The sequence below is a fragment of the Aspergillus melleus genome, assembly GCF_016097325.1.
Source record: "Aspergillus melleus strain CBS 546.65 chromosome Unknown contig1, whole genome shotgun sequence".
Classification (NCBI taxonomy): domain Eukaryota; kingdom Fungi; phylum Ascomycota; class Eurotiomycetes; order Eurotiales; family Aspergillaceae; genus Aspergillus; species Aspergillus melleus.
The window spans coordinates 4,518,000-4,530,055 of NW_025763370.1; the positions used below are offsets into that span (position 1 = coordinate 4,518,000).

The 12,056-nt window shown below is 53.5% G+C and overlaps 6 protein-coding genes across 8 annotated transcripts; 5 read left to right on the forward strand and 1 right to left on the reverse strand.

The window, feature by feature from the left end:
• Nucleotides 1-555: 555 nt before the first annotated feature.
• Nucleotides 556-1,002, forward strand: DPM1 (dolichyl-phosphate beta-D-mannosyltransferase; the record flags this gene model as incomplete). Its single annotated transcript, XM_046083248.1, has 1 exon — nt 556-1,002. The coding sequence occupies one exon, from the start codon at nt 556-558 to the stop codon at nt 1,000-1,002; it is 447 nt and encodes a 148-aa protein (XP_045939205.1).
• A 305-nt stretch (nt 1,003-1,307) lies between these two features.
• Nucleotides 1,308-2,420, reverse strand: LDX57_001605 (uncharacterized protein; the record flags this gene model as incomplete). Its single annotated transcript, XM_046083249.1, has 2 exons — nt 1,308-2,285; nt 2,382-2,420. 2 exons carry the CDS (start codon nt 2,418-2,420, stop codon nt 1,308-1,310), a joined length of 1,017 nt encoding a protein of 338 aa, XP_045939206.1.
• Nucleotides 2,421-2,997: 577 nt separating this feature from the next.
• Nucleotides 2,998-4,371, forward strand: LDX57_001606 (uncharacterized protein; the record flags this gene model as incomplete). Its single annotated transcript, XM_046083250.1, has 1 exon — nt 2,998-4,371. One exon carries the CDS (start codon nt 2,998-3,000, stop codon nt 4,369-4,371), a length of 1,374 nt encoding a protein of 457 aa, XP_045939207.1.
• Nucleotides 4,372-4,672: 301 nt separating this feature from the next.
• On the forward strand, nt 4,673-5,272 carry LDX57_001607 (uncharacterized protein; the record flags this gene model as incomplete). The annotated part of the gene is made up of 1 exon (XM_046083251.1): nt 4,673-5,272. One exon carries the CDS (start codon nt 4,673-4,675, stop codon nt 5,270-5,272), a length of 600 nt encoding a protein of 199 aa, XP_045939208.1.
• Nucleotides 5,273-6,979: 1,707 nt separating this feature from the next.
• LDX57_001608 (uncharacterized protein) lies at nt 6,980-7,783 on the forward strand (the record flags this gene model as incomplete). The annotated part of the gene is made up of 1 exon (XM_046083252.1): nt 6,980-7,783. One exon carries the CDS (start codon nt 6,980-6,982, stop codon nt 7,781-7,783), a length of 804 nt encoding a protein of 267 aa, XP_045939209.1.
• Nucleotides 7,784-7,874: 91 nt separating this feature from the next.
• On the forward strand, nt 7,875-11,406 carry vps35 (retromer complex subunit Vps35). 3 transcript variants are annotated; one of them, XM_046083253.1, is made up of 4 exons: nt 7,875-8,573; nt 8,660-10,354; nt 10,407-10,955; nt 11,025-11,406. In XM_046083253.1, exons 2-4 carry the CDS (start codon nt 9,470-9,472, stop codon nt 11,340-11,342), a joined length of 1,752 nt encoding a protein of 583 aa, XP_045939212.1. In that variant the 5' UTR covers nt 7,875-8,573; nt 8,660-9,469; the 3' UTR covers nt 11,343-11,406. The 3 variants fall into 3 exon arrangements, with proteins under 3 accessions (XP_045939212.1, XP_045939211.1, XP_045939210.1); XM_046083254.1 differs by having other exon boundaries at nt 8,660-9,297; nt 9,357-10,955; XM_046083255.1 differs by having other exon boundaries at nt 8,660-9,297; nt 9,357-10,354; nt 10,407-11,406.
• Nucleotides 11,407-12,056: the final 650 nt, after the last annotated feature.

The following is a 12,056-nucleotide window of genomic DNA, read 5'->3' on the forward strand; positions in this document are numbered from 1 at the left end:
TAAGTCTGGCCACGTTCCTCTCCCGACCGCCCAGTCCAGCATCGTCCCGACTTTCCAATCCCCTCAACTTCGACCCTTGTCGACACCATTGCTTTGATTTCTCATTCTCATTTCCGTTCTCTTTACTCCGATCGTGACTTTTCCCTCCTTAGGCGATCAACATGGGTCCCGTCAAGAACAAGTACTCGGTCATTCTGCCGACCTACAACGAGCGGAAGAACCTCCCTATTATCTGCTGGTTGATCGAAAAGACATTCCGTGAGAAGTAAGTCCTCCTCCACGTCCAATTCCATCCTCTTCGTATCAATTCATGCGCTATTCCATACCCTCGATTCCCCCTGTACTAACATCTCCATCGATAACCACAGCAACCTCGACTGGGAAGTTGTGATCGTCGACGACGGCTCCCCCGACGGCACCCTCGAAGTCGCCAAACAACTGCAAAAGCTCTGGGGCCCCGAACACGTGAACCTGAAGCCCCGAGCGGGCAAGCTCGGACTGGGAACGGCATACGTGCACGGCCTGCAGTACGCGACAGGCAACTACGTGATCATCATGGACGCGGACTTCAGCCACCACCCGAAGTTCATCCCGACGATGATCGCCATCCAGAAGGAGACGGACGCCGATATCGTCACGGGCACGCGCTACGCCAGCCGCGGCGACATCAAGGGCGGCGTCTACGGATGGGACCTCTTCCGCAAGTTCACGTCGCGTACGGCGAACCTGATCGCTGATGTTATGCTCATGCCCGGGGTTAGTGACCTGACGGGTAGTTTCCGGTTGTATAAGAAGAGTGTGCTGGAGAAGGTTATCTCGAGTACTCAGAGTAAGGGGTATAGTTTCCAGATGGAGATGATGGTGCGCGCGAAGGCGATGGGGTTCAAGGTTGCTGAGTGTCCGATTACCTTTGTGGATCGGTTGTATGGCGAGAGCAAGCTGGGTGGAAGTGAGATTGTGGAGTACCTGAAGGGAGTGTTGACTTTGTGGTTGAAGGTTTGAGGTTCTGGAGGTTGTTTTGCCTATGATGGGGGGGAAGGATGGTCGGTGGTCTTTCTAATACTATACCCTCCGTTTTCTTTTTCTTTCTGTGTTCTCGACGATTTATTTGAAACGCGTTGACCATTCCCCTCCCATCAGAGAGATCGGGGACGGCTTGTTGGTTTGTCGAATTGTTGCCGGATGTTTGTTACAATATGGGTTCTGATATTTCTGCCCATATGTTTTTGTATATTAGAGCTAGGTTTGGATTCATGATGCGTGCATTCAGTCTATGTAAAATCCCCATCGACTGGACATCAGGGCATTCAGACCGTGCCCAAGTAGCGAAGAACCCGCTCAATCAGCTCCGCCTGTCCGTCAGCCTTGACATTATGACTGGCACCCTTCACCACAGCACTGTTCTCATCCCACTTCTCCTCCCCTCCGGTATTCGTCGCCTTCTCCCACCGCTTCATCAACGCCTCCTTATCCACCCACGGCGCCGCATACTCATCACTCCCCGAATACAACGCCATCAGCTTCGCCCCCAGCAGCCCCCTCTCCCGCACCACGCCAAACGTCTCCGCAAGGCGCTGATCCGTCAAATCCGAGCTGAAGAGATCATCCAGCGCCGGGTTCGCCGGACTATCAGGGCTCGTGAGACTCAGGAACCGGCGCGCATTCAACGGCGTATCCCCAGGGAAGCCCACCTTGCCGGTCAACTTCAGCGGCAAGATCTCGGTGGGCTCCTGCAGCCGCGCAAAGTTCACCAGCTGGTCGTAGGCGCCGCGGAACTCGTTCGGCTCCGCGCTCGTCTGCCCCAGGTGCTGCACCGCCTCGCGGTCCGACATGGGTGCCTGCATGATCGCCCCGTCCAGCGGCGGCCGGGTTAGATGCTTCAGGTCCAGACCGACCTCTTGGTCCGGGGAGCGCTGTGGCAGCGGGTTCGCGGAGTACAGGTAATGCAACACATCCTGGCTGCCGGTGGAATGGCCCATGACCACGACCTTTGGGGTCGAGGCGATCCCCGAGGTGGTGCGGGCTTTGTGGGCGCGCACGAACTCCACGCACTGTGCGATCTCCTCGACGTCTTGGTCGAGACTGCCGATGCCCCAGCCGAGGTAAGATGAGGAGAGCACGAGCGAGAAGAGCGACCAGTCGGTGGGTTCGAGGGCTTTGGCGATCTCGGCCACGTAGGGGACGGTGCCGAGGCCGTCGGTTAGGCCGCCGACGAAGAGCAGGCTGTTGGGCTTGGGGGTGGTTTGGTTGGGGGAGATGAATTCAAAGGCTACGAGACGGGGTGCCTGACAGTTCTGGTCAGTTTGTTTACATTAAGGAGGTTTCTATTGGGTGGGAGGTGGATGAGAGGGGAGGAGCGGGGAGAGGAGGGGAAAGAATACATATTGGTGTAGGACACCAGGGTATGACGGAGTAGCCATGGCTATTGGTGGAGATCGAATATGTGTGTGTTGATGAGAGTGATGATAGGAAGAAGAAGGTTCAGAGGAGTGTGGCTGTTGACAGAATCACGGAGATGGAGAGACCATGGCGAGCGATGACGCTGGCTGTTGGGCTGATAACCGCGATCCACCGCAGGAAGTGGGGTTCTGCGAGCACATGCGAGGCCCTCCAACCTTCCGTGGATGTTGTAGGTTATGTTGTCCAGTCCGATCCATGCGGAGATTGTCGCAGAACTTCGTCTCGCAGGGACCGAAAAGACTCCCTCCAAGTCTCTTCTAGAAGTAGATTCAGGCCAACTTTTCAGGCCAACCTCATCCGACCAGCGACCGTCCGAATGGGGACTAGCGCCGTATGGTAGCAGACGATGCCAAGACCCGCGGGAGGCCGTCCCTTGCAAATCCTCTCCAACTTCTTCGGCTTCCACGGTTGTCTCCTCGGAATTATCCCTCTCTCCGTGAGCTTAATTACACCTGGCTCCTATGTCATCCTGCTGATTGAGCTCTGGTCAAACCATCCTGACAACTGGGAAAACCCCCATTGGATACATCCTATGCGATGCCTCGCACTCGCAGGTCGAATCGCCAATCAGGCCCTCGGACCAAATACACTAATGATCCCTTCGAGATCGCCGGGGTCAGTGACGAGTCCAAGGCGGAAGATTCCAACCCCTCTCGGAAAAAGGGAAAGGGCGTAGCCACCTCGCCGCAAGATTCCTCGTCTGATGAGGACTTCAAAGATGACGGCAATGGCCAGGAAGAAAACTCCGATGAAAATGAGGACGACGACGATGAGGAGATGATTCCAGACGAAGAAGATGATGACGAGGATGATGAAGATGCCATGTCAGTTGACAGCGAAGGCGGCCGTACCGGTCCTGGCAAGAAGAACCTGAAGAAACCCCTTGCTCAGCCAAACCGCGCCAAACAGCGGAATCGGGGTCCCGCAATGCCTGCTCCCGGAGACACGCATTCGCGGGGAGTCTGGAATCCTACCGAGCACGTGGGTAAGGTGGAGCATCTTCGAGTGACGTTCGGCACAGACGAGAGGGATCTTTTAGCCGTTGTGCATGCGCGAGATCAGTGGTCTGGGGGTGCGGACTCGACCTTGCCCACTCGCTCATCGTTGAATCGCGCCCAGAAAGCGTCCGGGTACAAGTATGGACTGACCTTTGGAACTGAACCGGAAGATTTGAAGAGGGAGAGCACTAGGGGCTGGGACTGGTATTATGCCGATGAGATCCAGGAGAGGTTTAGGAAGCGACAGCGGATTGAGGAGATCGAGGAGGACGAGGCGAGGAGGGTTTACATGCCCCTCCCGAAGGAGCAGGACCACACGGTGCTCATTGGACCGGTTGATGATGATCAGACTCGGTTTCAGTTGGCTCAACATGAATCGGCCAACTTTGGGGATGCGTGGGATGAGGGCAAAGGTTCCGCGCGACCCAAGAAAAAGAAAAGGCAGGGCTGGATTATCAATATGGGGCAGAGGGTTAAGAACATGGCCTGGGTGCCCAATCAACCGGGCCTGACGCAGTATCTGGCCATGGCTGCTCCGATCCGGGAAGAACAGAAGAAACCGTATGGCGATCCATCAAAGTCCAGCGCGCCTGCATTCACCCCCTCGCCCCCCTATCCGTGTGCTTTGCAGCTCTGGATGTTCAAGGCTGCGAAACAGGAGAGCTTCACAAAAACATTAGATATGACTTTTAAACCGAGATTACGGCTAGCCCTATGTACCGATTGGGGGGATCTGAAAAAGATGGCCTGGTGCCCCATGGCTCGGGATCCACGGGATGAAGACGAGGAAGATGACTTGAGGAACGTCGGGCTTTTGGCGGGTATATGGGGAGACGGATACCTCCGAGTTATTGACGTCAAATTAAGTCGGAATCCAAACAAGACGAAATTCCGTGGGTCTCCCTGGATTTGATTTAGAATATGGCCGAATCGAGCTCTTACTGACATGCGATTTAGTCAAGGTGCAATCCCCCGTATTCGAAGCCAAGGCTCCCTCGACTGTGGGCACCGCTTTGACATGGCTCTCCCCCAGCGACATCGCCGTTGGATGTGCCAATGGCTTCGTGGCTGCCTGGAGTATAGCGCCTACTCAAGCATCTCAGGCATCCCCGTCAAACCCCCTTCCTTTCTTCTACCAACCTGTTCATTCGACCTATGTTCTCACTGTAGCATCGGCATATCCAACACACCCCCACTTACTAGCCACTACAGCCATGGATGGTGAGACGCGTCTATGGTCGCTCATTGACCATAACAAGAACACGGTTGAAACGAACCGCATGAGAGTTGGATCGGCCCACCTATCATACTCGCCCATGCTGCAGGCATTCGTCTCCGGCGATGAAAACGATTTTGCCCGGCTACTGGCGGTGCGTCGCTTCTTCACCACAAGCGCCATAGCCAGGCTTCCAAGCACCATTACTGCCCTCGCACCCTGCAGCTCCTGGCACCCAAGCATCCTCTACGGAAGTGCTGGCGGTTCCGTGGTTGCGACCAACCCTCTGAAGCGAGTTCTACATCCCAAGGAGAAACAATTGCAGCAGACCTGGTTCACGCACGAATGGGCGCGAGGCACAGAGGCCGACAGCCCCGGAAACAGTCGCTTCTTCGACGGATTTCGCGCCGAATCCGCCAGCTTGCTGCGCAACATGTCTGGAGATCGCAAGATGGTGGACGGAACCATGATCATCACGCTCTACGACGAAGAAACGCACGTTACGGCGGTCTCGTGGAACCCCAACCAGGCGTGCGCGGGATGGGCCAGTGCCGCCGTCGGTTGCGGTCTGATTCGAATCGAAGACTTAGCTATGTAATTCTCTTTGGACGATTCGCCTTTGCCATAGTCAATTCGTGGATTCGTCATCTTTCCCTGGAGAGTGATATCCTTGTTCATTGGTTCCGTCCCATGACCGCTCAAGCTGTTACGTATACCTCTGTCCGGGGTCCTGCCTAGGTTCGATAATTTCATGCGATCGCGCATGGTATTCGACAGCCGTTTGACTGCGGACGATCGATTTCATTCACCTGCTTCGATAGCCGATATCTCGCATTGCCAAGTCTGTAGATCTGGGCAGGGCGGGAATCGCCGCTGTGGGATATCAATAGTTGGATGCTCCTAAAAGTAGCGACCCGGAAAACGCAATGCGATAAGAGCGGTCAAGGAACATGTTCAGCATCACGATAACGCTATCACGGAACAAGAAGAAAAAATTTGTAGAGGCAAAGAAACACCTCTAGCCGCGAAAGAGAGATCGAGCAGGTTGCATGCAGCGGGACCTCCTAGTTTGGACGGGACTCGTCACCTGTCACGTCAAATCTGCGATTTGGATCATCTGAGAGGTGTCGTTGAGATTTTCAACGGGGCGACTTTGACGGTAAACTTGACGTTTTCACCAACATGCCTTACTAGAATTCGTGTTGCTGTGGTCAACATGGAGGAAGCTCAAGGTAGAATAGGGCAAAGTATGTATGTACTTCGGTCAACGGGCAACGTAATGTCTACCTGTTCATGCAATATCAACGCATGGCTAAACACTCGGGTGGCACATGTGGTCGGTCGCAGCATTTATATTTTCAGAATAAGCCAGGAAACCAAGAACATCCACCAAGCAGCTCATGTACTCGGCCGTCGAAGGAAGAGGTTCGGAGATATACAATGGAGGTTGACGTCGACACCACACGTACCACACGTAACACCACCACACGCACACAGTGGATCTCTCTATCCCTTGCGTTACTGACAGCATGTAGCACAGCTTACCAGTCCTCGACTCGGAATCACAGCGTAACCCACGCAGTCCAAAAATATCGAGGCGACCGTTAAGACGCCACAATGAGTGGATCCTGCGATGCCCCCAGCCACGGATTTCTTGGCAGTCACAGGGTCTGCGTGCCCTACAAACGAAGCATCTTTCACGTCTGCCTGGCTGCATCACACAGCCTACCCAATCTCCCGATGATAGGCAAAGAGATTGCGTGGATGTTCATCTATTTCTGAACATACTTTGTGCCGCTCTGTGTTTCTTCCCTCACCGTGTGGGCAAAAAACCAGAATGAACGTGGCTGGCAGTCAGTCCCATGTGGGTGCTGATCGACTTTCCCAGCCTCCTTTGACGGCTGCCGGCCCAGACCCATTGGCGATGCGCTGCCATGCAATGCACCAGCCTGCACTTTTCGCCGTGATATGGGTCTGTTGTGCCGTCCGATGATGGCATTTATCGATCATATTTTTTTTTCTCTTTCTCTGTTCTTGGTTTTGGCGTTTCTAGATTGGTCCAGCGTCGAGTCGTCGCCTTTAGTGGCTGATCATAAATTAAGGTCCCTTCGTCCTCTTTCCAGTTCTCTCGATCTATAGTATTTCATCGTCTGAGCTTGTCTCTACTCTATCTACTATTTTTTAGTACACCGGCTTCTCTTAGCATTAAATTAGTTGACTTCGCACTTAAAGCCTTAAAGGCCTTTTCTTTACTTCCATCAAAATTCTTGGTTTCTTTCTCTCTCTTCTCGCCTCATCAACAAATATGCATACCACCGCTCTTCTCCTTCTCCTCTCCTCCATCGGCGCTCAAGCCGTGCCTCTATTCCATGCCCGCTCCAACGACACTCTGGCACGCAGAGATGAGCAGCCCTACAGCGTCGTCAACGTCGGCGACGAAACCACCACCAGCCAGACTCCCACGGTTGAGACCATCACCGTCGCCAACAACCCCCCTCAGCCTCCGGTGACTCTCACCGTGACCAAAACGCCCTCGTCGACGCCAGCTTCGTCTGCATCTGCATCTGCCACTGCGTCCAACCACTTTGTGCCCCCTGGCTGGACCATCCCTTCTGTGCCGACTGAAGACCCCGAAGAGTCCGACGAGGACTCCAAGATCGCTGCTCGGGGTTTCAACCAGACCGAGAGAGCCGCGCGCAACTTCAGACGGTCTGCCGTGGCCAACAGCACCTTGACTCGGGATCTTCACGCTCGCAGTGAGAACACGACTACGACCTCTGAGTTGCACGCTCGCAGCAACAACACCCTGACTAGAGGCCTCCACGCTCGCGGTGAGAACACGACTATTACTTCTGAGTTGCACGCCCGCAGCAACAACACCCTGGCCCGTGGTATCCACGCCCGGAGCGAAAACACTACTCTTCCTGAGTTGCACGCTCGCAGCAATGGCACCGGACTTGAGGCTCGATCTCTCTTTTCCCGCGGCAACAACACCGAGTCTAGTCTGCATGCCCGCAGCGCCAACGTCACTGGCGGTACCGGTCTGTTCAGCCGTGGTGCCCTGAATGCCACCACCCTCGTTGGTCGATCGAACAGCACCGTTGTCTAAACGGCGCAATTTGACGGTCTCTAAAAAAAGAAAAGACAAGAAAAGAACAAGCGATGGATAGTTCCTATTTTTTTTCTTTCTTTTTTTTTTTCACTTTCTTCTTTTCGGGTTTATTGTCTTATGAGAAACGGTTTGCGATGTGAATGACCACACTCTATGATGGATGATGGATGGATGCCTTTCCTTTTGATTTTCGGGGTTTTTATTTCTTTTTCTTCTATCTGGGAATTCCTGGATTCTGGCTATAATGATGCGATGTGATCATGGACCTGCATTCGGCGTTTTTGTCCTTGCTTCAGCGCGGTTGCGATGGTGTACTCGATAGATTGGCCGTTATCTAGACTGCATTGAAATACATTGAAAACCAATAATACGGTGACAGTACGAGTACGACGGGGAGATTACATAATCCACGTGCCCGTTGATGGATTCACCTTCCATCATCAACTTCCCTCCTCTTCCTCCTCTTCCTCTACACTTGCATTTTCCTGTTGTTCAATCTTTCTGCTTTTCCCGTCTATGGACTGGGAGCTATCTCAATTACCCCTGACTCCGTACCTTCCCTCCGACCGCCTCTCCCGCCCTTGATCACCCACCTCATACTCCATTGCGACCAGCTGTTTACCGCCTCCCCTCCATCCCCATAAACCACCATGGCCTCCCCCGTGACGGCTCCCGAGGACCAAAGCCGCCTCCTCGAGGAGGCATTGGGAGTGGTCCGACAGCAGTCGCAGATGATGCGAAAATGCCTAGAGACGCCGGGGAAATTAATGGATGCGCTGAAATGCGGGTGAGCTGAAAGCCTTCCCTCCCCTCCTCAAGGCAACCGTGGAATGGCAGAGCTGACGGGACCCGGTGCCCCCCAATTGCGTCCAGATCGACTTTTGTGTCCGAACTACGAACTCCCAGCCTAGGTCCGAAGCAATATTATGAACTCTACATGGCCGTGTTCGACGCCCTGCGACACCTCTCCGTCTACCTGAAAGAGAACCACCCCGTCAACCACCTGGCCGATCTGTACGAATTGGTCCAGTATGCCGGCAATATCATCCCGAGATTGTACCTCATGGTCACCGTGGGGACTGTGTATATGTCGGTGGAGGATGCCCCTGTTAAGGAGATCATGAAGGATATGATGGAGATGAGCCGAGGCGTGCAGCACCCCATCCGCGGCCTGTTCCTACGATACTACTTGTCCGGTCAGGCGAGGGACTATCTACCTACGGGGTCGGGCGACGGCCCCGAGGGCAACATGCAAGATTCGATTAACTTCGTGTTGACCAACTTCGTCGAGATGAACAAGCTGTGGGTGCGACTGCAACATCAGGGCCCGTCTCGGGAGCGGGAAAAGAGGATGCAGGAGCGCCGGGAGCTGGAGCTGCTGGTCGGAAGTAATGTCGTTCGCCTCAGTCAATTGGTGGACTTGGAAGGTTATAAGTCGGGAATTTTGCAGGCACTGCTGGAACAGGTCGTTCAATGCCGGGATGTCCTGGCGCAGGAATACTTACTTGAAGGTAGGAGAGACGGTGACAGGCTTGCGGATAATGGCTTGGGAGCTAATGCCGTTTCACAGTGATTACCAAGGTCTTCCCCGACGAATTCCATCTCCATACCCTCGACCTCTTGCTCTCCGCGATCGCCCGACTCAATCCGCACGTGGACCTGAAGAAGATCGTCATCGGCCTGATGGACCGATTGTCGGCATATGCGGCGCGCGAGACCGAATTGTCCACCGATCCGGAGACAAGACAGCAGACTGAGGAGGAAGCGGTGACAAAACTCCTCGAGAATATCAAGATTGCCGAAGAGACCAAGAAACAGGCGCCTGCGGAGAATGCGGAGAGTGCGGAGACTGCCCCCGTTCAGGAGAACGGCGTGGAGCAAGAGTCGAAGGAAACAGAAGAGAAGCCCGCGGCTGCCCCAGAGGAGGAGACCACGGAGAAAAACACCAACGGCGACAGTAACCAAAAGCCTGGCGTCCCTGCCAATGTCAAGCTCTATGCCATCTTCTACGAGCAGGTGGTCAATCTGATCAAGTCTCGCGGACTTCCCATTCAAGACACGATGGCCCTGCTCGTCTCTCTGGTCAATCTGGCCCTGAACACATACCCCGACAAGCTCGAATACGTGGACCAGGTCCTTGACTTTGCCACCAAATCCACTGCCGAGTACACGGATCATGCGGATCTGCACTCCGCTCCCACGCAACAGAATCTCTTGCACCTCCTTGTTGCTCCTCTTCGCTCCTACGTTTCTATCTTCACGGCCTTGGCCCTACCCAACTACCTTCCACTCTTGACCGCGCAATCGTATCCTACCCGGCGCTCCGTTGCCGGCGAGATCGCCCGCAGCCTTCTCAAGAACCGCACACCCATCGCTACCACGGATAACCTTGACCGTGTTCTACAGGTTCTCCGGGTGTTGATCAAAGAAGGCACGCAGCAATCTATGGGGTACCCGGGCGTGCAATCGCAACGTCGGGGCGAAACGGACGAAACCATCGAAGAGCAAGGTTGGCTCGCACGATTGGTCCATCTGATCCAGGCACCGGAGAACGATGTTCAACTCAAGGTAATGGCGGCTCCGATAAGCGTGGTATGAGCTAGCTAACTCATGATTCCAGCTGCTGCAATCAACTCGCAAGGCCTATGCAGATGGCAACGAGCGAATTCGATACACGACGCCGGCGCTTATCAGCGCCTCGATACGATTGGCGCGCAAGCTCAAATCCCGTGAGCATTACGATGACAACTGGCAGTCGCAGTCGTCTGCCCTGTACCGATTCATGCATCAATGCGTCAACAACCTGTACCAGCGAGTAAACCCTGGATGCGCCGATCTGTCTCTCCGGCTATTTGTGATGTGCGGTGAGGTAGCCGACCAGACTGGATTCGAAGAATTCAGTTACGAATTCTTTGCACAGGCATTCACCATCTATGAAGACTCTATCAGTGATTCGCGGGCCCAGTTCCAGGCTGTCTGCATCATTGCGGGGGCTCTCCACGGCTCCCGAGGATTCTCCAAGGAGAACTACGACACGCTCATCACCAAAGCAGCGCTACACGGCAGCAAGCTGCTCAAGAAGCCCGACCAGTGTCGTGCAGTGTATCTCGCTAGTCACCTCTGGTGGGTTGTCGAGAACCCGCAACGTGGGGAGGAAGACGCCAAGAACGTACGTAACCCTCTATCATTTCTTGCTCATATCCCAAAGATGATGTCGTTTCTAACCGCAATCCTTTAGCTCTACCGCGATGGCAAGCGCGTCCTCGAATGTCTCCAGCGGGCTCTCCGTGTCGCTGACGCTTGCATGGACACCGCTGTCTCCGTTGAACTCTTCGTTGAGATCCTCAACCGCTATGTCTACTACTTCGACCAACAGAACGAAACTGTCACGACCAAATACCTCAACGGGCTGATCGAGCTCATCCACTCCAACTTGCAGACCAACCAGGACGAACCCAACCCGAGCCTGGAGGGCCCGAAGCGCCATTTCGAGCGCACACTAGAGTACATCCGATCAAGAGACTACGAAGGCGTCGTCACGGACCCTAGACAGTGAGCCACAGGTATGATTTGTACGAGATGATGAGTGTATTTATTGATTGATTTATTTACCTATCTTATTTTCCCCCCCCCCCGTCTTCCTATTCGCTGTTTGAGCTTATCTGATCTGCTGCCTACCTCGCTCGTGTTCCCCTCTGACTCAATCCAAAATTTCGAGTTGTAAAATTGGTTTGATTTTATCTGAATTGTTTTGCTTTGATTTCTGATTCCCTTCTTCTCTGATTCCTCTTTTCCCCTTTCCTGTGCCTATGTGATTTCCATACATAGGTATATCATCATCCTTGTGCTGTTGTCGATGCTGCTGCTGCTATTGTCTGTCAACTTATCATCATACCCATTCTATTCTTTCTTTCCTTCTTTGATCTTGTCATAATAGAACTTATTATCTTTTTAATACCTAGTTATCTGGTAGATTTTGGTAGTTTCCAAATTGATGTGTAGGTTTGAATGATCTGAATGATTTGTGTTATTTGTTTGTTTGTGTTGCGGTGATATAACTGGACCTGCTAATCCTTGATTTTGAATAACTCAACAATCAAGTCTAGCCAAAGAAACCTCCAATATAAGATGGACAATCCGGCTCAGATCCTTTATTTAGATATTTACTTCAACTTTGACATGCGAAACAGAATGTCCAGGTAGTCGGGGTCCAGTCTGAAGGAATCGAGGGGTTCGAAGACCTGGATGACCTTTTCCGTCCGCCCTTGAG

Coding starts and splice junctions, on each gene's coding strand:
- vps35 (XM_046083255.1), top strand. CDS start 8,437: ATGGCCTCCCCCGTGACGGCTCCCGAGGACCAAAGCCGCCTCCTCGAG. Junction 8,574..8,659: donor ATGGATGCGCTGAAATGCGG/GTGAGCTGAAAG, acceptor AATTGCGTCCAG/ATCGACTTTTGTGTCCGAAC. Junction 10,355..10,406: donor AGAACGATGTTCAACTCAAG/GTAATGGCGGCT, acceptor TCATGATTCCAG/CTGCTGCAATCAACTCGCAA.